The sequence below is a fragment of the Neophocaena asiaeorientalis genome, unplaced genomic scaffold (genome assembly GCF_003031525.2).
Source record: "Neophocaena asiaeorientalis asiaeorientalis breed wild unplaced genomic scaffold, Neophocaena_asiaeorientalis_V1.1 scaffold218, whole genome shotgun sequence".
NCBI lineage: Eukaryota > Metazoa > Chordata > Mammalia > Artiodactyla > Phocoenidae > Neophocaena > Neophocaena asiaeorientalis.
In genome coordinates, this window is record NW_020172818.1 from 11,306,006 (window position 1) to 11,330,781 (window position 24,776).

Below are 24,776 nucleotides of genomic sequence, written 5' to 3' on the forward strand. Positions count from 1 at the left end.
CCGGAGGCGGGTCGTGCTGGCCGAGGGGGCGTTGTCTGGGTGGTTCGGCTGCCGGCGGAACCCGGCGAGCGGTGCTGAGGGTGGCGGCGGCGGTAAGAGAAGAGAAGGCGGCGGGGCGTGGAGCGGCCTCCGAGGGGAAGGTAGGCGCCGGGCCAGGAGGCCGGCCTCTCAAGGGCGTGCGGGTTCGGTGCGGTGGGAGCACCCCGGAACCCACGCTGGGTTCCCGAGGGTCGGGCAGGGCATGGAACCACTGCCGCCCTCGCATCCCCGGGCACCGCGAGAGTCAGTGGAGCTGTCGGGTCAGTCGTGTTAGCCCGCGGCCGCGCGGTGCTCTGGCTCAGAGACCAAGACCGGTCCGGGGCCTCGAGCGGGGCCTTCCCCTTCGTGCAGCTCCCTCGGCATGGAAACTCCACCCGCGTCCCCTCCCGGTCTCCTCCGGCTAGTCGCTGTCGGCCGCCCGGGCACCGCCCGCGGGAAGAAGCGGGTCCCTCCCCGCCCCGGCTCGCAGCATCACGCTGTAGTTGATAATAGTGCTTAAGACTACAGAGCTCCTAGCGCCCGCAGCCCCACTGGCGTAAGACCTCTCCGTGCCTCGGTTCCGCGTCTGTAAAACGGGTGTAATAACGGTTCCTACGTGGTGGGGTTCTTGTAGGATTTCATGAGTTGGTGAATGTAAAGCACTCAGAGTGCCTGCGGCTTAATCGCTTGGCTGCTCTTCTCAGCCCTTAAGACAGGTCGCGCACACAGAGGTGGAGACTAAGTGTGTGTTGCGTCAATGAGTGAATGAAGGTTGAACGGGGTTTGAACAGAGAATTGTGAGAAGCATTAGGCCTAGAGTGGGGCTGTGTGGGTGATAAGGAGGCTTTCTTTCTGGAGGTGAGCAGGGTTGGGAATGGAACAGAGGGTGTATGTGAGGGCTGCTATAACAAAGTACCGCAGCCTGGTGGGGGCCTTGAACAGTAGACATTTATTTTCTCACAGTTCTGGGAACTAGAAGTCCAAGATCAAGGTGTCAGCAAGATAGTAATCTATACTATCTTGGTATAAATTTGTAGCATTTAGAACAAGAGGATACCTTAGAGATTATCTGACCCAATGGGGGAACCCCTCCACTTTCACAGAGGAAAAAACTGAGACCCAGAATCTCCATCCATCCTGAAACCATGTATTGAGCACCTACTGTGTCGAAGGCACTCTTCTAGGTACCAGAGATACGCTGATCAACAAGACAGAAGATTTTTTTACCTTGTGACAAAGTGAGTTAGCTGAAAATATATAGAGAGCCCCGTGCTTCTTGTATCACAACAGAGCGCCTGTGTTGCACGTGTTCATCCTCATGTGTGCTGTGCTTTACTTTACTTTGGTGCATATCTCTGGGATCACCTGGATAGTCAGGTATAGGTAGTAGACTGAAGAGGCTACTGACTTATTCCAAGGAAGGCCTTTGAGCTATTGCATGTAACTTGGAGAAGTGGTTAAGCATGTGGACTTTGGAGTCAGATTCCCTGGGTTTAAATCCCAATTCTGTGCCTTATTGATTACCTATTACTTATTAGCTGTGTTTGTCCTCTGTAACTCTGTTCAGGTTATCTATTGCTGTGTGACAAACTATCCCAAAACTTGGTGACTTAAAAACTGTTTTATTTTATCTCACGGTTTTTTGGGTCAGGAATTCAGTCAGGGCCGTGCTGGGTGGTTCTTCAGCTCCACATGTATGGAGTGGGAGTGGTGATCAGCTGGAAGGGCTGGTGTGGAGCATTCATTGTGGCTTTGCTCCCACATCTGGTACCTGGGAAGGAATGGCTGGAAGGCTGGGCTCAGCTGAGCCCTTCTCCTGCCCCATGTGCTCTCTCCAGCTGGGTGTCTGACAGTCCTGCTGTTGACTCAGGCCTTCCAGAGCCAGTGTCCAAAACATGGAAGGTGGAAGCTGTCAGCTTGTGGGGCTTGGGCCCAGAAATGGGCACAGCTTTACACCCTTCCTTTTACCTGTTCTGTTGATTAAGGTAGAGGCTGTTCAGATTCAAGGAGAGGAGACCTAGATCCCACCTCCCCTTGCGAAGAGGGTCAGAGAAGTTGTGGACCTCTTTTATCCACCAAATGCCTCATTGTTCTCGTCTGTAAAATGAGGCTCACAGTATGTAGTATCTATTTTACAGTTACTCTGAGGATTAAGTGAGTTAGTATGTGTAAAGAGCTTCAAATACTGCCTGGCATAGAGGAAACACGATACATATTTGCTATTATTGTCACTAGGCACATGGTACATTATTATGCATAGCTGTTATTCATAGGACACATAAGAAATACACGATGCACATTCGTTTTCTGGAGTTTTTTATAATCTTATTGGAGAGGCACAGGATTGACATGAAGCAATTACAGAACTATATTAAGTAATATAGAATAGTTACAATTTTTATAGTCAAAGGAAACTGTGGAATGGTTCATAACTTTGCATGTCACTTCTCTATAGCTAGAGAATGTCTAATATAGATTCAGAACATTTTCTGTATTTTAACATTTAAGTCTTTGGGGTATGTTGTGTTTTTAATGTCCTTTTTCTCATGGGCATAAGAGCATGGGCTCCATCCAGGGTTTAGGAACCAGGAGGTGAGATGATGGGAGATGAGATGTGGAGATTCTGAGTTGAAGGGTCCTACGGTTGGAGATGTTCAGCAGAAAGCTGGACATTTGGAACTGGTGGCTGAAGCTGGAGTTTCAAATTTAGGAATTGTCTGCTCTGAGCAGGTGAAAGCTAAGAATAGATGTGATGGTGATGGGAAAGAGAAGAGGGCCCAGGTGCTGAATCTTAAGGGACATTAACGTGTGGGGGGCTCACAGGGGAAGAAGTGCCGCCTGGAGATGGGACAGATCAGGGACATGGAGAACCGGGAGCCTTCTGGGCAGGGGGAGTTCCACAGTGGAGGTGGGCAGGCTGCATCACCACCTGTTGTGGGAAAGCTTGGGGGGAAGGGACTGAGGGCAGGCCACTGTGGGGAGTCTGTTTCAGCACAGTGAGAAGGGCAGCAGGTTGAAAGGTGAAAAAAGGAGTGGTGAGAAAGTAAAGTAGGGTGTGTAGATTGCTCTTTCAAACGTGTGAGACGGGGGGCCCTGTGATGACTAGATATACCTGGGGGAAAGGTTTGTTGTCCTGTTTTGTTTTGTTTTGCTTTTTTCAACACGGGGCCATCTTGGCGTGTTTACAGGGACTGGTGAGCCAGTGGAGGACAGAGTGGAGCACTGAAAGGGGTGATGAAGCAGAGTCCTAGAGGGGGAGGAGAAGGGAAGTCAGCTTTGGAAGGAGAAGGCGCGCTTCATCCTTTGAGGTGAAGGGATTGAGGGGGGTGAGCGGGAAATTTGGAATCACAAAAGGAATTTAAAGGCACTCAGGGTATAGTAAGTCATTCATGGAATCAACCTTAGTGCAGTCAGCGTCACAGTCATTTTTATGGAAGAGGGAGACAGACGTGGTGAGAATGAAGAGAATGGAAAAGATTCAGAAGCACTGTTGTGGGGAATGTAGACGGAGTTGAAAAGAGACAAATAGAAAACGTTACTAACCAGCAGCAGATCAGCTAGCGTGCATTTCAGTGGTTGAGTATCTGCTGTGTGCCAGGTGAAGGTGGATGAGGTGTACCTTCAGAACTCACGGCAGAGTTGGAGACACAGGTGATAGCACATGATGACAGGGTATCTTACTGAAGTATTTATGCGGTAAGATGGCACAGATGTGACCCCAAAGTCAGACTTGAGGAAGGAACGGTGGGGAAGGGGAAACGTGGCCGGAAAGACTTCGGGAGCAGGTGACAGCTCAGCCAAACCGTGTTCAGAGCGTGGGCGTTATCTGGAAGGTGGGAGAGTCATTTGTCAATAAAGTATTCCCAGGACAGGAAGTATCAGAGCCAGAGACTCTTGAGGAGAGAGCAAGGCGGAGGTCTGCAGCCCACCTGCTTCAGAGTCACCTGGATGCGCACAGTGCAGATGCCTCGGCCCGGGGCTCTGCACTTTAACTGGCTCTCTAGGTGTTCCTCCTAGATAACGTGAGTTGAATATTTAATACATTGCCAGGGGCTATATTAAATGTTCACGTGGGTTCTCACAATTATCTCAATAACTGTGAGATAGGATGAGGAAAGTAGGACACAGAGAAGTCATTTGCCCAGCCGTATAGCTAGTGAGTAGTGGGCTAGGGGTCCAAAACTGGCCAGGAACGCAGCTTGTTTGGGGAGCTGCAGGTAGTTTATTTTGGAGGGCACACCTGGGATTAATAGGAAGTAAGCCTAATAATAATAATAACAATAATAGAAGTAGAGGCCATGTTAAAAAGATTTTGCCTTCATGGTTTAGTGACTTCTTCAGTAATGCTTATGTATTGAGAATGAAAGCAAAGAAAGCAGGTAATGGCTTTTTAGTTTTTACTACCAAACTGCCATTTTAACTTCCATAGTCTCACCTCAGTCTGACTCCATTTCTCCCTCACTTTTCCTCTTCCAAACACCACCTCTTACTAGACTGAGCTCCTCATCGTCAGAGCCCGTGTCTTAACTCATGAAGTATCTAGCTCAGACTGTTTGGCTTCATTGTCATGTACTTGTGTGTGTGTTTCCTCCCCTAGAATGTAAGCTTCGGGAGGGTGGGGACCTGGGGTGTTTTGCTTACCGTTGTAGCCCTTGAGCCTGGCACAGAGGAGTCAGTAAGTAGATGATGAGTGATGAAATTTTCTGTATCCATATAATGGCTTCCGTCTCATTCAGAGTCAAAGTCAAGGTTCTTAAAAGGCCCTGCAAGGCTCTACGTGGTCTGGCCCTCTGCTTGTCCTTCCCCTCCCTGCCTCTCCTTTCCCCCTCGTGTCAGGGCCTCCCTCTCCCTTGGCTTCAGCTGCCCACTCAGCTCCGGCTCACACTTCATGATTGCCAGTGTTTCTGTTCCAGGAGCCCCGGCTCATTCCCGTTCCTTCCTCAGGTCTCTGCTAAAGTAGCGCCTTGTCAGAGAGGCTGGAGGGACGAATGGATGGAGGTGCTGCCTTGCGGTACCTCTCTTATTGCCGTCTTATGGTGTGTGTTCATTTATTTTGGCTTGTGTCTTATCTCCCCAAATAGGCTCGTAATTTTCCTCAACTTCTACTTCAGTGCCCCATATACAGCTGCTCAATAAGGATTGATTTCATCTTATCCAGTTGGCCATTTCCCAACCTCATAAGTGTTTATATATGTATATTTTTTCATTGAAGTAATCTAAGTAGAAATGAGAGACGTGCATGTAGTATTAGCATGGTCATATTCTGGATTTGCACTGCCAAATATGGTGACTATTTAAGTATAAATTACATTACATGTTCAGTTCCTCGGTCGTACTCACCACGTTCCCAGTGTTCAGCGGCCCTCTGTGGCTCACGGCTGCTGTATTGAGCAGTGCAGATAAGGAACATGTCCATCATTGCTGATGGTTCTGTTGAACAGCATTGGTCTAGATGCTTCAGAAGCTATGTTTTTTGCTCGTTTTTTTAAACTGTTGTGACAGGGAATCATGACGGTGAAGCACAGGTCAGCCACTGGGTTTGGGTGCCATTTGATTTCTGGTGATGGCGTCAGGAATCACAACTTATCCATGTCCTTTGTCCTAGGTCTCCTGGATGGTGGAGCATGGACCCAGTTGCTACTCACAGCTGCCATCTCCTCCAGCAGCTGCACGAGCAGCGTATTCAAGGCCTGCTTTGTGACTGTATGTTGGTGGTGAAAGGAGTCTGCTTTAAAGCACATAAGAATGTTCTAGCAGCTTTCAGCCAGTACTTTAGGTACATATTTTAGACTTTGTTCTTCCAGTTGTACGGAGAGAAAGCTCTTCTAGACTGGAACTATTTTGACTAAATTTTATTTTCTCCTTGGATTTCACTCCCCTTATCTTTTGTAGCACATTGTGGGTTTTTTGCTTTTGTATTGAATATTTAGAGTAACCCGAGAGGGAAAGAGCCTTTTAACTAAAATATATTTGGGGCACTTGAAACTATTTTGGCACTTTGCCTTTGATTTTAATAGTTCCAATTAACATCCGTCTTTTGTATACATTTCTTATCCTTTCAGGATAAAAAGATTGAGAAATAGAATTTCTGGTAAGAACATTTCTTTGATAAGAAATCAGAGAGCATTCTATATGCTATTTTTTTAAATTAAAACATTTTAGTTTTTGTTTCTCATTTGACTATTCTAAGAAAACAGGTTTGAACTCAGTTTACTTACCCTGTAATCATTTTTGCCTCAGTGAAAGATTTACTTATAAATAATAATATCAAGCGATAGTATTTCATTTATTTTTAACATTAGATTATGTATTCTACATACATTTTCTGATTAACTAGATTTATCTCTCTTTACGCACTAAAGCTTCTTTTTCAGTACCTTTTTTCCCCTAAAATTCATACTATTTTATTGCTCTAGTAAACAACATGTGGAACAGGATTTACTCATTCCTTGATAATCCCGAATCATCAGATTAAATCCCAGCTGTCATATATGCTACAAGTTGTATTATAGTGGATTGGCTCACTGAGGTAGGCAACACTTTTTGCCCGTGTGCAAAATGGTCCCCTACTTGGTCTTTGCCTGTTCTGTTTTCATAGAACAGTTAGGTTTAGATGTTGTGAAACATTGGCTATTTTGAGTTTTCCCCACTCTACTTCTGATATGTACTTTCCTTAAGTACATATTAGAACAGAACTGAAGGCTGTTTGGGGGATGCAGGTTGATTGCATTTGATAAAAGGTCTTTAACAAACTTGCAAGACAATTTACTTGACTCAACTTGGTAGTTTTACATGCGACAAATTCATTCACCAGTGAACTTGACTTGTGCCCAGAACAAAGTGCCTGGGTTTTATGGTGCCTTTTCCCCCCATTAACTTATAGGGCTCTCTCACTGCTGGTTTATGGACCATTGGGTTGCTGAGAAACATCTGACAGCCAGATAAATTACCGCTTAAAAAATGTACCTAGAGTAGTACAATGTACCTCATGTACCTAGAGTAGTCAGATTCCTAGAGACAGAAAGCAGAATGGTGGTTTCCAGGGGCTGAGGGGATGGGGATAATGGGAGTTATTGTTTCACAGGTATAGAGTTTCTGTTCGGGATGTTGAAAAGGTGCTGGAAATGGTTAGTAGTGATGGTTGTACAACAACGTGAATGTACTTAATGCCACTGAATTTATCATATGAACCATAGTTAAGTGATATTATGTGTATTTTGCCACAATTAACAAATTGAAATTTTAAAAAATTAGTGTATATCTAGGGTTGGTTTATTATAGCTATTTTTATATTCAAATGTTTTTAAGACAGATACGGAAATATTTTTGTATGTGTTTCCTGGTTTGAGATAATGTTACTTTGTCAGACTAAACAGAAAATATTGAAAAATGTGTGTTCTTTAGTTTTCTATACTCTGCAATTAGTATTACATTTAGATAATTGCATTTTGAAAAAAAGAACAATGAGTATATTTCAAAATTTTATGTTGAGATTTCCTTGGAAGTTTGGATATTCAACACACTAATTCAGTGCGTCCGAATTGCTTTATTGGATGGCTTGCCAAAACCTTTTAAAGGATTAAAGCATACTTAATTTTAAAATATTGGCATTTATAGAAGGATGGTAATTTTGAATATTAACATGGATATTATTTATAAAAAAAGCTATCAGAATGTATGAACTGTTAACACTGTAAGCAGATATCCTTTCTTTTATCAGGAGCCTCTTTCAGAATTCTTCAGGTCAGAAGAATGATGTTTTTCACTTGGATATTAAAAATGTAAGCGGCATCGGGCAGATCCTGGACTTCATGTACACATCGCATCTGGATCTTAACCAGGACAATATACAAGTCATGCTGGACACGGCACAGTGTTTGCAAGTTCAGAATGTTCTGAATCTGTGTCACACATTCTTAAAGTCAGCCGGTGTAGACCAGCCACCCGGCCTGCCTTGTCACAGTACATTCTCCCTGCAAAGTGCTTTGACTCCTGACGCTAATTGTGTTATCAGTGAAAACTACGCCCCTCATTTGCTGCAGGAGTGCTCAGCAGGTGTTCAGCAGGGTAGAGTTGTGGATGAATCACATTCTCATGCCCCACCCTCAGTTGGTCTTCATACTTCCACAGCTGAAACCTCAAAACAAGCCCCTGATACGTTAGATGGCAGCTGCACAGAACTGCCTTTCAAACAGCCAAACTATTACTACAAGCTCAGAAACTTGTACAGTAAGCAGTACTATAAACAAGCCACCTGTCCCAGTCATGAGAGAATCGTCAAGCAGCCTTTCACTTTCAGCACATCCTCAGACCTTCATGCCGCGGAACACCAGCCCTGTGCTGTTGGTCATGCCGAGTGTGTCCTGGAGTCCTCCGAGCACTTGCCTTCCAACTTCCTGGCCCAGCCTTTGAATGAACCTACCCCAGACCCTGAGCCAGACCACGCAAGCCAACAACCTACCAGACAGATGAGGCTCAAGAAGGCCATTCACCTTAAGAAGCTAAATTTCCTAAAGTCACAGAAATCTGCAGAGCAGACATCTGAACCCAAATCAGATGACAGGTTAACCAAGAGGATAGAATCTGCCAGTGACCATAGTGTAGAGAAAGTTAACAGCCAAAGTGCTGAAGAAAAAGAAAGTGAAGAACTCATCAGTGCTGAGAATTTTAATTGCATGAATGAGATGGAGAGGCCCGAAGACACCGCGGCCCTGGAAGACCAATCCCAGACACTTCAGTCACAGAGACAGTATGCGTGTGAATTGTGTGGAAAACCTTTTAAACATCCCAGCAATTTGGAGCTTCACAAACGGTCTCATACAGGTACACTGATTCGGTCCCCGCAGGCAAAAGGAAAGGAAATAATGCAGACAATCAGACACCACTGCCTGCTCCTGTTTTTGTAAGAAGTTTTGCTATTGCTTGATGACGTCATTGATATTTACCCCCAAAAATCAAAGAGTGTTAGCTATTTTTTATTTTATATTTTTGGTGATGCCTTTTAAAGAATAATCTTCATTTCTGTAAATGCTTTCATAGAGCCAGTTTAAAAGAATGGTACACTTTTCATTTTAATTTTAATTGCGGTTGTATATGGGAAACTTTCCATCTCTAAAGTATGGCAGGGGTTTCCCTGGTGGCGCAGTGGTTGAGAGTCCGCCTGCCCCTGCAGGGAATGCGGGTTCGTGCCCCGGACCGGGAAGATCCCACATGCCGCGAGACAGCTAGGCCCGTGAGCCATGGCCGCTGAGCCTGCGCGTCCGGAGCCTGTGCTCCGCAACGGAAGAGGCCACAACAGTGAGAGGCCCGCGTACGGCAAAAAAATAAAAATAAAAATAAAGTATGGCAAATTATTTTGATGCACTCAGATTTTCAAATTAATTCTAAAACAGATAAGCAATATTTAGTTCTCTCCTTAGAATTAGATTGTTTATTTTTTAAAAGCATAAGGTAGGTTAATTCAGACTGAAGTAATTTAGTTTGAGTAATCCTGAAAGCTTTGGAAGGTAATTTGAATATCACATTTAAAAAATTGTGATTTGGGAGGCAGGAGGCAAACTTTTTAATAAGGATCAGCTTTAACCATTTGATATTTTCAAATGAAAATCCTTCCATCTGAACATTGAATTTTCAAAGTTTTGTTACCTTAATTCATACCTTAGTTCATGTAATTCATACCTCCCCTTTCCAAAATGTTTATTTTTTCCAAAAGCTTTAAAAGAAAGTGTTATACAGTATATATACATTATGTAATATAATACATATATATTACTATCCTTCCTGCATTTAAGCGTGATGACTCTGGTACACATTACAAATTAATGGCAATTATCTTAGAGGCATGAGAAGGAATATGTTATAGGATGCTTCTTAAAGTAACTGCTTTTCAAGGTACTTGTGTAATTGTGACCATTGATGTGATGTCCTGTTATCACTTTTGATTCCCTGTTTGCTTACGTGTTTACTGCCTCATTGCACTGTTGAGACTGAATTAATATTTATGAAAGCCCTTTATAAATTTTGGTGTATTTGAATATAAGATACTATCATTATTATTACTCCATATGAAGACAGTATCATTGACTCAGTTTTGCCCTGTAAAAACTTAATTTAGGTCATTCTGTAATTTTCTGGAGCCTAATGATCACTATAATTTTTATTTGAGAAACTTAACCTATTTAGCTTTAAAGGAAACAAGAATTGTTTATTCTGCAAGAACATCTTTGGTTAATAGTAGTCATACAGTTATATGGCACAGCTGCTTCCTGGGACATAAATATATTGAGAAGGGCAGCAGTTCTCAAAGTATGATGTGGGGAACCCTTTCGGGGGTCATTGAGGCCAAAACTATTTGTATCATAATGTAGGATGCTCCTTGCCTTTTCCTTCTCCTTCTCCCACAAGTGTACAGTGGAGTCGGCTAAAGGCTGCAGGATCTGTGATGAGGCCTTCACTCTGGAGGCCAGTGAAAAATGTCGTGTGTTTCAAAAATCACTCAGTTTTGATTTCTAATATGGACTATACTGCCAAATATGGCCCACGTGAACAAAAGCTCTTTAGGGTCCTCAGTTGTTAAGAGCATAAAGAGGTCCCGAGAACAAAAAGTTTGAGAACCACTGGAGTAGGGTTGTTAATGCTGGTCACTTGAGAGTCTTAGGAGCTAGTGATCTCTTTTTTCAGACTCTCATATCTCATAGGGCGGACTTTAACGTAACATCTGTTATCCCCATAACTTCAGACATAAATGTAGTCCAAAATACAGCATCCATATGATTATAATTACAGTTGACCCTTGAACAACGCAGGGCTGAGGGGCACTGACCCTCTGAGCAGTTGAAAATCCTAGTCTAACTTATAGTTGGTCCTCCATGTACTGGTTCCACCACATCTGCAGACTCAGCCAGCTTCCATCGTGTAGTACTGTAATATTTACTACTGGAAAAAATCCATGTATGAGTGGACCTGTGCAGTTAAAACCCTGTTGTCCAAGCGCCGACTGTACTTGGGGTCAGAAGCTCCCCCCTTATCCTTGAGGAAGCCATTAAATAGTTTTTGGGAAAAGATCAAAATAAAAGTACCTTAGCAGAAGCCCATAAAGCTGGCACACCCCAGCAATACAGTAGGAAGGGAAACATTTGTGTTATTTTTTTAAAAGGCTCTTAATGAAAGCACTTGATTTGAGGGGAGTGGGAAAAATGGAAGGTTCTTGGTCTTAACAGTCTGTTTATTAGGGTTCTAGAGGCGTTAAAGGCAGTACCTGAAGTATGTTTTTAAACAGATTATTTTCTAGAGACTGTCTTCAGAATTGCTGTGGTTTCTTTGTAGTAGAGTCCATTCTCTCCATCTATTCTGTACCAAAGTGTAATTATTCAGAGTTGCTGAAATCAGGGGGCCAAGCAGTCAGCAGGGGAACATGTCTCATCATGGAATCTTCTTTTCCCCTGTCAGCACGTTGCAACCAAGGCTGAAAGGCAGTGGGGAGGGGATTTTTCCCATCACACTTTCAGGAGATCCCGCTCTGCTTTGGGCTGTCCCAGGTTCATACCTCATGTGGTGTGAATGAGTCACCCTGGTTCTGTTAGGAATCAGTGGTCATTGCAGGAGTCAGGCTGAGGACGGGTGACCAGGTTCATGCTGTTCAGCCAGAAAACTCACATTTGATTTTCAACTGAAGGAAAAGTCTGTGTCCAAAGCCTAAATCTGGTTTGAATGCAGATAAATACGTTTGATTTCAACACAGGTGTAAATTTGGAGAACAATTTAATTTTTTAGAGAAAAGTAAATATAGATTTCACTTTTATCATCTCTGCCTATCATCTAAGGGCGCGAGAGATGATGAGGATGAGGACAGAGGCTCCCGTTTTCATAGTCTGATGATAAAGTATGTAATACCATGGTTTGGAAGGTGGGACAAAAGAGACAGCTTAAACATTTTACACAGAAAATTATCCTGCAGATGTTACCCATGGTTTTACAAGTTGTTGTTTTGTTTTGTTTTGTTTTAGGTGAGAAACCTTTTGAATGTAACATTTGTGGGAAACATTTCTCTCAGGTGGGAATTCTTTTATTTATTGTTAATAATTGGAAACCTGAAACCCAGTGTTTATTTTTATTACAGATAAGACATACTTTTGGACTTGGGAGAGAAGCCTCTGATGATATCTGTAACTTAAAAGACTTCAGACTAAATCAAGAAAAAAATAATTTTCAAGAAAAGAAATTTCTAGTTCATTGGGCGGAAAATACCATTTTTTATAAGTGTGTGAACTCTCGCAATACCTTTTTCCTGCATTAAGGATGGGTCCATTTCTAGTATATTTCTTTTCTTCCACAAGTGATGTAACCATATTGAGCACCACTTGGGGGCTGCACATTGTGCTGGGCTGGATCCAAGACAAATGTCCTTATTCTCACTGAGACACTAGATGTTAGGATGCTGGAGAAAAGACCAAACACATTTCATTCCCTGCTTTCACTACCATTACACATGTATTCTCTCACTCAGCCGGCATGTGTTGTGTCCTCCTATGGGCGCTGTACTGATCTGGGCACTAGACGTAGAGAAACCTAGAGATTGAATGTTCTAAAGAAAATTTTGAACATGATAGAATGGCTGTGGGATCCTGCTTTTCCTTCTGAAATGGAAGGTAACTCTTCCCTTGCCACGTGCCGGGCATTGGCATTCCAGAAGCTTCTCGCAGGGTCCCAGTGCACAGTCCTGCAGAGGAAGCAGTCACCCCACAACTGTTTTTTACACACGCGTGCTAATCCTGGAGTAACAGCATGTGCAAATGCTGTCTTACTGGGCAAGGACCTTGGGGCTGGGCCTCAATGGAGGACTCGAGCCCTCTATTGTGGAGAGAGCGGGGCAGTGTGGCCCCGCGGAGCACGGCAACAGCAGGAGTGCGGCCCCTGCTTCTGTCACATCCCCACGGAGCCGGCTCTTCCAATTTACCCTTCATCAGTCTCCCACACACCCAGACCTGCCATCTAATTACTTCTCACTCTTCTACTGGCTGCAAGCAGTGATTCACCTCATCCTAACGTGTTCCTGTGTATTACTAGTCCAGGCAGGGTCCGTGCACCCACCAAGTGTTCAGTGAGCTTCTGCTGAACTGAGTGGAGGGGTCGTTGCTCTACATGCCTCTCTCGTTGAGGCCTGTGCTTCTTCCTACCAGCCTCACCTGGGGGTCAGAGCTTGGCCTCTAGAGCCAGACAGTCTGGATTTGGATCCAGCCTCTGGTTTACTGCTCTGACCTTGGACAAGCTACCTAACCACTTGGCACTCAGCTTTCTTATCTATAGAGCAGGGGTGTGAGACCCTTGACCCCCATGGTGTGTGAGGAGTCAGTGAGTTCATAAGATGATAGCATCTCACCTGGCTCATGGTGAGTCCTCAGGACACGTCACTAGTCCCTCTCCTGTTGCCATCGCCTCCCTTCTCTCCTCTCTCTGTCCTCTCTGCTCTTGTAGACCAGTCTTCCTAAGGTGCACTCTCTCCACCCCACATCCCGCCATTTTAACCTTTCTAGTTTTGGTGTAGTTGGAAAGCGTAAAACTTGGATTAATGACCATTAATAGTTAGCAATCTCTACTCTGGGCCTCATTTTTCTAATTCTTAAAAATAGGGATAATACCACCTCATGGGACTATTAGAATTAAATGAAAAAATGGACATGAAAGTCCTTTATACGTTTACATTGTGATAACAATTTAGGTTCTGTCCTTTTCTTGCTTGGAACCCGTCCTTGACTCTTCAGTGCTAACCAAATAAAGTGTACCCAGACTTTCAAGCATCGAGTCTGCCTTCGGCCTTCTCTCCTGGCGTTAAAGCCGGGCTCACCCTCAGAGATTCTGACTCTGTTGGTTGGGACTGGGGCTTGAGTGTTGGTACTTTTTAATACAGTGGTTTGGATGGCAGCCCTGTCCACTGCTTCAGACCTTGTCCTACACTTTCCCTCTCGAGTCCCACCAAGGGCGGCCCTGTCTGATAAATGTTACAGAAATCCTCCTCTTCTGTGTTGGTGTCTGTATGTTTACCAGATTTTTATGACTGTAAAGTTATGTATAATTATAGTTTACAGATGTATATCACTGTTTTATTTCATAATGAAGTAACGAAATTTTTGTGAATAAGCTCTGCCATGTGCTAGGGCACAAAGACAAGTAAAGGCTTCAGGGAGCTTTGCGTTTAGAGGAAGAAACAGTTGTATAAACTGATAAAGCACAATGAAACGCTGCAAGTGCCGTGACACTTGTATAGGCAACGGTATGAAGAGGACAGTAGTCATTTCTACCTGAAAGCTGGCGGGGGCGGGGTGGGCACTGAAGACAGGGAGTCATTGATCAGCCTAGAGTCTCTGGCATTCCAGGTGGAGAGAGCAGTGGTGGCGTTTACACACGAATACTCAGTAACCTGTCCTTCATTTCTCATACAAACTGGAATACGTGTGGTTACAATGGACTGGAAATATTTTCCTTTCTGGAAGATTTAGAAAACAGACCTACCAATAAGAATTAATCTTTTATGCTGTGTAGTATTTCGTAGTGTTAGTCATTTTTTAAAGAAAAAAAAAAGGTCAGCCACAACCTTAATTATGAGTCAGCAAGCAGTTTGAGACCTCAGCTTTAAAACGCTGTGATAAGCCTGGATTGTGACAACAAAACTATGCACTTATTAATATAATTCTGGACACTGTACGGGCCTGGATCTCAGCAAATAAGAGTCACGCAGTACTTTAGAGTATGAATGAGGCTCCATTTGGAGCCACGTGTCTCCCGTGTGGAGGAGAACCTGGGCCATTTGATGCATCCAGGGGAGAAGACTAAGATAGTGACAGGTCTGGAGTGCCTGTCACATGAGAAACAGGAAAAGGGAAGCAGTGTATTTAGCTGTCTTTGGGGAGAGGAATGGAGTTGCTTTGTCTCTCCAAGGAGGCAGAATAGAAACACTGAGCAGCTGCTGCAGAAGGACAGGTTCTGAGAGGCTCGGTGCCCTCCCAGCAGCTCCTGTGTTGTGTCCAGGGCATGACTGACGGGATACAGCATCCCGTAGGAGGCTGCTTAGACACATTCCAGGGCACTGATGTGGCCCGATGCCAGGGGTGGCAAAGTTTCATCCCATCCATGATGAAAATGCAAAAAATAAGAATATTTTAATGAACTTTTCTTAAATTTTCAGCTCTGAGGTGATATTTCCAACATTTTCAGTGTTAAATGTCCTTTTATCAATATAATGATCGTTGTTCTTTAGGTGATATCTCAGTGTTAATCTCCATATTTTTTTTGTTTTGTTTCAAAGTCTTAAAACTTCTGAACTAGATTACTTTTAAGATCTGAGTTCTCTTTCTCTAAAGTTTTACGGTTCTCTATTTTTTTTTTTATATAAACAATCAGCAGCCACTAGAAGAGTACCCTGACAGAGAATCTCTGCCTGGTTTGATCATGTTTAAATACTGAGTTTCAGGTACCTATTAGAAGGAGTTTATTTTTTAAACTGCTCAACAAATCAGGTGTTAACTTCTTTTCTACGACAGAGTTTTTCACTTCAAAATTCTGACAACTCCATCCTAATTTAAAATGGTATCCACTTAGAAAGGGTGGAACTTCCTTTTGTGCAAATCTTTTTCAGCCCAACAGCAGCACAAGCTTTTGAGTCCACAGACAAAGCTAAATCAGAATATTCCATCCCAGCTATAGGGGCTGAGGCTGCTTCCCTCCCAGAGCCTCTGTTTACTTCCTGTAATGTGTGAATTATACTTTATGAGGACATTGAAACACTGAAACACTATTTGCAACTGCTTAGCAAAGTGTTCCATTCGTAGTAAACTCTTAATAACTAAGGGCTACTAGTATTAGCACTTACTGGAGTTTTCATGGATCCAGCTATAGATGATTTCTAAGATGTATAATTAGTAATAAAGCGTAGCAAAGTTTACCAAAAATAAAGACTCTTGACTAAAGGGCAAATAATCTGGGCCCCACTGTGCTATGTAATTCGGTATAAATTATCTGAATGCATTATTGGATGTTTTTGCCTGAATCTTTCCATTATTTAATCTACTTTTATACCATTTATCAGACTAATTTGTGCTCCTTTATTTGGGGGAATGATAATTACTTTCACTAGACATGTCCAGTATTAAATATCTAAGGAAACATCTTAAAGTTTACTATAATATTAAGTGGAAGATCATTCAGTTTGAAAACAAGTAATTGTTTACTTTGAAAACCAAAGTAATTGTTTACTTTGAAAATAAGTAATTGTTATGCTTTATTTAAAAAAGAAAGATGCAGCATTGCTAAGAATCAAATCAGAATGCATTTCAATCATAATACATAGTTTACAAAATAACTTGAAACAAGAGGGATCTAATTTAACTGTTGAGCAGATGGTGCTATTCAAATTGTTATTTAAATGACAAGCTTTTCTGAAATTTGGAAATGACCGATTTAAAGCCCTCAGTGGTGCATTATCTCAACTCCAGTGAACTGGTTCCTGGATGGCAAAGTGACGGCTTGTCATACTGAATTCAGTACAAGCTAGTTTATTCACAGAAACTTGCACGCCCTCATGTAAGAGTTTAAACTCAGACAAACTAACATTAATTTCTGGCCTACCATGTAACTAGAGCAACTAATTTATTTATCTGAATCTCAGTTTTACACCTAGAAAACAGAGATAATAATACCAATTTCTAAGAGTAATTTAGTTATACTGTACTTGTAAAGGCCTGAGTAGACCAAATATCTATTGCTGTTGACATTTGCTGTTTTATTACTGTTATTAATAGTCATTCAGTTAAAAGCTGGGTATTTCCCAGTGTTCTGCCAGATTCTTTCTCTTTGGTTATCTAAAATAAACAAGTTTTTTCCTAAGCTATATTTATCATATTCTGAAATGTAGTATCTAACTTAGTGTTTCCCGGAGTCTGATAGACATAAAGAATCTTCTGTGTTATATAACATAAAATCTACAGACAACATTCTTTATACCTGTCCACGGGTTCAGAACCACCTTCAAACCTATAACCATGAACTATCTTTGCATTTTGTTTAAAATATACATAGCAAATTTGTAAATTTACATAGCCAAGTTTGTGAGTTGGGTATTACTGTTCATTCTCTTTTTTTGGCTCATTTTGTGCATAAGGCCTGCAACATTATTACCCTTAGATATAGTCATCCTGCTCAGTGTTTTTTTGTAACAGAACACTATAAAAAAATTAAGTTGGGAAGTGACAGATTGAGAGTATTAAATTATAACAATGGAAGATTGTGTTTCCAAATCCTAATTTGAAACATTTGCCAGTAGCTTTTGTAATATCTGAGGCAATTGCAGGTTTAATTTCACTGTACTTTAGGCAATTTAATATTGATTTCCTGTTGATTAGCACATGGAAATCTATTTTGTGATCTCCATTTAAATCAGTTATTCTTCGTAAAGCCCTGCTAGTTTCAGAGATTAGAAACGTAAAAGGCCTGCAGCTGAAGGACTACTGTGAATCTCCTGATTTGCTTTTTTGCACGAAGGTGAAAATGACCAACCTGTCAGGCAGAATAACTGTACTGCCAAGAAGAAATACTTTTTGGAAATGTCTCACTTTCTTTATAAGCAAAAGCTGTTTTTCAGGAAGAAACAATGAATACTGAAATAACCAAGTACAAGCGCTACCTTTTTTTCAAATGATGTTGCATATAGGTGGTCCAGGTTTTAAAAAAAAAAATGAAATAAAATACATCAAGAGCTGTTTACAACACAAGCTTAGCGACCCCTAAAGCAGCCTCCACAGTGTGTCGGGCCCATTTTAGAGGAGTGCGACACCGTGGCCGGACCAGGGGCTGGCGTGGAGCAGAGCTGAGAGGCTCCCCTGTTCAGCTCACTGCTGGGCGGGGCTGCTCCTGACTCAGAACCAGGCCGGACCTTGATCTCCTTGCATGTGGCTGCGTCTGAGTCGTGCATCTGGAGTCTTCATTTGGAAGTTGGACTGGAACCTGGCTAAATCTGCCAGTTTTCCTTTTGAATTTATGTGCTCTTAAAATTTTTTTTTCACTATTGGCATGTTTTTTCTTTTCCTTTTTTACAGGCGGGTAATTTGCAGACTCACTTACGTCGGCATTCTGGGGAGAAACCATACATCTGCGAGATCTGCGGGAAGAGGTCAGTGCTGGGCTCGTTCATTCGCACGTCAGGAGCAGTCTTGGCATCTCTGAGCCACGTAGGGGCTCACTGTCACTCAGGAACACAGTAAAGCCAAACCCTCTGGCTTTTCTTGTGACACACATGAGAATAGCAAAAAGAAATGGAAATGTTAATTAAAGGAAAGAGAATCTAGGACACAAGTCTTAGGAAATGGGATTTTACATGAAACAAAATTATCTTATGCTAAAATTTCCATTCATTCCAAAAATGTCTGTTAAAATAGATGACTGGCCCCCACGGAGGTGACTGTCTGGTAGGGGTAATGAGACTCGCAGCCTGAATGCCTGGAATCAGGAGAGGAGGCGGTAGGAGGCACCCCAGCTGCGCACCCAGACCTGTGAAGGGCCGAGAGTTCAGCCACAGGAAGGCCTGGCAAGCCTGAGGGCTGGGGAGGCCTTGGACTTGGAAAGTGAGGCTTCACTTGGTGACAGTCTCCCTGTGGAGGTGGAGAGCAGTATGAGAGATGGTCCCTCCTCTGGGCACACCGGCCTGCAGCGTGGACTCCCCGCCCCTCACTGGGGGTGTTTGTCGGGAGTCCACATACTCTATGATCTATTGGTTGGTCATTCTAGGACAGCAGGCAACAATCAGGACTATACCAGTCACACAGTGTTTTCTTCATTCGTTTAACCAGTCATTCATTCAGCATTTATTAGTCACCTACTGTGTGCTAAATGCTGTGTCAGGAACATACAGATTCTCGGCCCCTGATAAGTTCGTACTCAGGGGTTGGGGGCGGGGTGGGATGGGCACAGGCCAGCTATAGTCACAGTTCTCTGCTAGGATGGGACAACACTCTTGATTCGGTTCCAGGAAGACAGTTATCTTTGCAGATGGTAGAAAGCAAAGAAGTGAAAGGTACCTAGCCTGACACGTCTCCCTTTCTGCCATAGCTGCCCAGGTTTAGTGCCCAGGTCACATGTACTGCCTGTTTGAGGCGCCTCTTAGCATAAGCCCCCTGCTGCTTCGCTTGGAGTCCCTGTTTTGCAGGATGTTTTAAATGTGAGCCTTCTGAGCTCCATGCATTTAAAATCATGTCTCTATGCAACACCTTCCCCCAAATGCAACCTCTTATCCTGCTATCGAGTGTGGTGGGAAGGAAAGAGCATAGAGCTTCATACTGGGGGTTGGGTTGGAGTTACTCCCCAAGCCAACTTAGTGATCACCTCTGAAGAAGAAAGGTTAGTGAAAGTAGGTAAGAAAAGATGTTTTAGAAACAAAACACTTGGATCATTTTCTACTTTCCTTTAAAAAGAGAAAAAAAGTAAACTTTTTTGTTGTTTTTTAAACCTCTGAAATGAAATCAGGCCACTCCTCATCACATTCCGAAGTAATAGAGGGAGCAGCTCGTCTCCTCCCTCAGCGACTCGCATTAGAAAGATTTGCAGTGACGCAGAAAGGCTCTTAACTGAATTTCCAAATTGCATTACAGGTTTGCAGCCTCTGGTGATGTCCAGCGTCACATCATTATTCACTCAGGAGAAAAACCACACTTGTGTGACATCTGTGGTCGAGGTATAGCTGAGGGTTTCCCTTTTCTTCCTTGAAAATTTCTGATTAAAATGTTCTCAGCCCTTCAATTTAACCCCTGTTGTGGTCTCTCTAGGGTTCAGTAACTTCAGTAATTTGAAGGAGCACAAAAAGACACACACGGCTGATAAAGTCTTCACCTGTGATGAGTGTGGAAAGTCTTTTAACATGCAGAGGAAGTTGGTAAAGCACAGAGTTCGGCACACGGGTGAGCGGCCTTACAGCTGCTCTGCCTGTGGTAAGTTCCTGCCCACCGCAGACCCGCAGTCACCTGGTCATCCCTGTGGGGAGGGCACCAGGGTCTGTGCCCACTCCGTCCTGGGCTGTTAGGGGTCTCAGATAAGTCGTCCCTGTTTTCATGGGTAAAATGGAAGTGATGCTGTTTCTTAACCACCTTGGTCCTCTGATTTGTCTGCATTTGTGTAGCAGACATTTACCGAGTGTCTTCAAGGTATCAGGAACTGTCCTGGGTGCTCCAGTTACACAGATGACTGATACTGAGTCCCAGGTGCCCTGTGCTCCTGGTCTGGGCCCGTGGAGGGTTGGCAGTTGGAAAAGCGGGGGAGAGCGTGGGGTGCAGCAGCAGGGGCTAGAGCATGGTGGCCTGCTGGGGCCTCGGGGGCACACGGTAGGCTCAAGAGGGAGGGCTTCTTGAGATCATATTGTGTTTCATGAAGCAAAGGTCGTTTCTATGGCATTTGACGCTTCAGAAAAGTCATCAGGAAGGAAAGGGAAGGCTGGCAGCTCTCAGTTTCCAGGCACATCACTGCACAGATGAGGAAACTGGGATTGCAAGTTAGGTCGCCTGGTACCTGTGATAACAGAGTGTTGGAACCTCTGAAGAACTGGGAGGGCCTGTATACATGTGTGTGCAGCTGTGCACATGTGCCCCTGACAATGTGGATTGAATCGCGGGCAGATGAGTGAATAACCATTTTTACGATTACCTGTTTAGAACAAATAGGAAAAGTGCTCAGAGTCAGGCTGTGGGGAGCCTGGAATTGGGGCATCCTCGGAGTGGCTTGTTCTAGTTGTGGTTCGTATCTAAATTAGGGCAGGACGCGTGGGATGTAACCAAAGGGAGGCAGCTTTGTTTGTATCTCCCACTTACACTGTGTACAGATCTCCTGGACACCAATGTCGGCAGCTCCATTACTATTAAAGGATAAAATTGCATCACTTTAAATCACAATTGCAGTCTCAAATCACTAGTTTAAAATGTCAGTTCTAAATTATTATTACAACTGTGAACTTGATTTCAGGTTCACTCTTCTCTTCCTTCCCCAGCCAGACCTGCTGCTGGCTAAGACCCTGTAGAGAAAGCAGTGCAGCAGGACCCTCTCTTCCCCCCACTTCATTTCCACCCCTCCAGCCACTCACTGACCATGGTTTCTGACCCTAACAAGGTCAGCTTTCAGGGAAAGGGAGAGGGAGAAAGGGAGCAGGAATGGTCTTACATGACAGGTTCAAAGCTTTATAACACCTTTATTGAGATAAATCCCGTGCTATAAAATCTAGCCATTTAAAGTGAATGGTTCAGCGGTTTGGGTGTATTCAGTGTTGTGCTACCCTCACCACCATGTAATCTTAGAACCTTTTCCTCACCCTAAAAAAGAAACCCCACACCCATTAGCAGTCACTCCCCATCCCCTCCCCCCAACCCGAGGTAACCCTTAATCTACTCTCGGTCCCTATAGATTTGCCTGTTGCAGACATTTCATATAAATGGAATCATGTAATACGTGGTCTTTTGTAACTGACTTCATTTCACTTAGCAAATCTGCTCTGAGCATTCATGTACATGTTTATGTGTGGATGTATGTTTTCATTTTCTTGGATTCAAAAGACAGTTTCCGTTTTAAGGTGGCTTCCCATTCTGAGCTTTGCTGAGTTTAAAGCTTGGTCCTCTCTCTGCCTCTTCCTTCCCTCCCTCCCCCGTCCCTGTCCCTGTCCCTGTCCCTGTCTCTCCAGTATTTCATGCTTCTTCTAAAGACAGCCTTCCCTTCCACTCTGTTCTCCTTCCGCAGCACTCAGCTGTACTTTTCCGAGATGGAAAGGTGCATTTTCTTTCAGCGGGACTTTTTCCTTTAGCGCTTGGTTTTGTGAAAGCAGTTTCCTCCGAGGAGACTTTCTCTGTTGGCGCCCCGTCGCCTCTCTAGGCAGTCCTCTTAGGCCCCGGGCTGGCTCACTTCCCATCTGGGGACATACTCACATTCCGTGCTCTGGGGGATTGCAGGCCCACACCTGGAGGCAAGCGCTGCCCCACCGTGACCTCCGATGGACACACGTCGAGCCTGGCTGCCCTGTCTTGACTTGAGGGCAGAGGGGAGACACCTCCCATATCCCCTGTCTCGCTGGGAACTCTACTGTGGCCGAAGTTTATACACGTTAAGGACCCTGAAAATAGTTAACACCTTTTGCCAACTAATTCCACTACTGAGAATTTATCTTAAGGAAACAATGAAAAAAAAAGATGTTAGTTGAACCTCAGGTATAGTAGCGAACAGTTGGAAGCAGCCCAGATAGCCCACTGTTGCTTGACCAGGGTTGGATAGCTGAGAATTCAAATATAATGACATAGGAATAAGTGAAAAGTTGTAAAATATGTGTCCATGTAAGTTGTGTAGTTTGTTTCAGACCTTGGTAAATGTGTTATGACTTCTATAAGGTTATTTATTGGTTTTTCTCTTCCGATCTTCTAACCTGCTCTCATGACGGGACTAGATCCCCTACCTCTAGCTTATACCCAGAGAAAGGAAATAGGACCTGGAGAAGGAGGTGTAAAATTATGTTAAAAGCTGAATACATAAGTACCTTCAGAAAAGATGCTTCTAAACTATAGATTGACTGTGTTAGATTTATGGAAATCTGAACAAAACTGGTGCGATTTCCCAGTGTGGGCGTTTGGGGCAGGCGCCCAGGCACACCCAGCGAGCACTCCTGTGCAGGGAGACGGGGCTCCAGAGCCCTCGCACGAGACGCCCAGACCAAGGCTGCAGGTTGGAGGGGCTACAGCCGGAGAAGAGTGGAAGAGTCTGGAATCAGAGTGAGCAGGTGACAGCAGGGCTCAGCTGAGTTCACATGAAAGCAGAGTCCTTTGGGGTTTAGCAGGGGTGGAGGGGACTCCTTCCAGAATGTTCTCCTCTGAAAAGATCCCTTTTTCTTCTTCCAGGAAAATGTTTCGGAGGATCCGGCGACCTCCGCAGGCACGTCCGCACTCACACAGGGGAGAAGCCGTACACGTGTGACATCTGCAACAAGTGCTTCACCCGCTCTGCCGTGCTGCGGCGGCACAAGAAGATGCACTGCAGGGCCGACGACCAGGGGCAGGACGCTCTGGAGGAGCTCACGCAGGCCATCGAGACCTCGGACCTGGAGAAATCTCAGAGCTCGGATTCTTTTTCTCAGGACGTGTCCTTGACTTTGATGCCCGTGTCTGTTAAAATCCCCGTCCACCCAGTGGAAGAAGACTCAGTGGCAGAATTTGACGGCCCCTGTAAGTTCCGGTCCCTGGTTCAGTCTCACGGAGCAAGTGAGCAGGAGAAGCTCAGCTTGGGTCCCCTCAAGCTCGCCAAGCCTCACGTGCCGCAGGCGCAGCACCAGGCCTACAGCTACTCAGGCGTGGAGGCCTCGGCTGGCACGGAGCCGCTGCAAGCCGACGGCATGGCCGCGATCCGCTCATCCCTGGCTGCCCTGGACCATCACTGCGCCGACCCCCTGGGCAGCCGCGCGTCCGCCCCTGCGTACAGGAACTCGGAGGGACAGTTCTTCTCCAGCATGACCCTCTGGGGGCTGGCGATGAAGACGCTGCAGAACGAAGGCGAGCTGGACCAGTGAGGTCCTCTGTCAGCAGCTCAGCATCAGAGGCGGCTTTAGCCCGAGAGGCTAGACTCTGTCCCTCCTGACAGGGGATGGTCGTCGGAAGTGCCTTGAGCTCAGCGTGTGGGAAGAAAGGCCTCCTGGCACATCGTGGAAGTGGACGAGGGACTGAACAAGCCTTGCGCCCCAGAAGGCTTGAGAGACCGTCTCCCAGACGTGGTGTGAACTGCGTGTAACTACTGTACATTTTGGTCGTGGTAAAGGGAAAATATATGGATATAATAATACAGATATTATTTTTGCATTTTTACATGATTGAAATTTGTAGCATTTTGTATTTTTATTTACAAAAAGATTTTATTTGTATAGGAAACTCATACTATAATTTAATTTGAATAAATAAAAGTTGCCTTTCTGTATAATATTGTGTTTCCACAAATATTTTTATTAACCCAAAGACCATAGTGGTATGAAAAGAGACATCAACGAGGGCTCACCCTGCAGGGATAAGTGCCAGGTTCAGTTCTTGTGCCATCTTGGACAGTGGGCTTTGGGAGCCCTCAGAACGGAGCCTGAGTCCTGGCTGCCACTTCCTGGTCAGGTCATGGGCAAGCTCCTCAACCTCCTAGAACCTTCTCTGGGTTTGCTCTTCTGCAGCGTGAGATGAATGACTTTCAGCATTCTTACAAGGCTCAAATGATCTCCTCGTCCACTTGAAAACACCTGTGCAGCAGACCTGCCGGCCTCTGCGGGACAGTGAGTCGCGTCTGTAGCGCTGTCGCGGGAAGGTCAAAGTGAGAGCAAGTGCACTGGAAGTGAGGTTACCTGTGTGGGCCGCGGAAGTCACTGGGCTGTAGAACTGCTTGCACAAAGGACTAGGATGCTTGAGGGTGCCTCCAAATACCGTCGTCATCAGCTCTGGCCCGGAAATAAAATACGACAAATGAGAGAGGCACGGGTAGGTGAGGATTTTCACGGAAAACCCGTGGTTGCAGAATAGGACGTCAGCTCTGAAGTCAGATTCAGGTTCCGCTCCTGACGTTCCCAACCGTTAAGGGCGCTGCAGTCCCGCAAGGCTGCCCTGAAGATGGAAGAGCCTGAGGTCGCGGGGGGCTGCAGCCTGCACGAGGACATGCAGCTGGTAAAGCTGAGACCCACGGTCTCCTTGGGGCCGCACCTGGCTCTGAACTTGATGCCTGGTAGTCGC

The 24,776-nt window shown here is 44.6% G+C and overlaps 1 protein-coding gene across 6 annotated transcripts; it reads left to right on the forward strand.

Annotated features, from left to right (window-relative positions):
- Positions 1 to 35: 35 nt before the first annotated feature.
- On the forward strand, positions 36 to 23,973 carry ZBTB49 (zinc finger and BTB domain containing 49). Of its 6 annotated transcripts, none has more exons than XM_024741827.1 (8): positions 36 to 140; positions 5,624 to 5,794; positions 7,739 to 8,841; positions 12,024 to 12,070; positions 18,105 to 18,178; positions 19,653 to 19,735; positions 19,827 to 19,988; positions 22,923 to 23,973. In XM_024741827.1, exons 2-8 carry the CDS (start codon positions 5,643 to 5,645, stop codon positions 23,585 to 23,587), a joined length of 2,286 nt encoding a protein of 761 aa, XP_024597595.1. In that variant the 5' UTR covers positions 36 to 140; positions 5,624 to 5,642; the 3' UTR covers positions 23,588 to 23,973. The 6 variants fall into 6 exon arrangements, with proteins under 6 accessions (XP_024597595.1, XP_024597599.1, XP_024597596.1 ...); XM_024741828.1 differs by having other exon boundaries at positions 121 to 140; positions 5,624 to 5,721; XM_024741829.1 differs by lacking the exon at positions 36 to 140 and adding an exon at positions 6,435 to 6,547 and having other exon boundaries at positions 5,706 to 5,794.
- Positions 23,974 to 24,776: the final 803 nt, after the last annotated feature.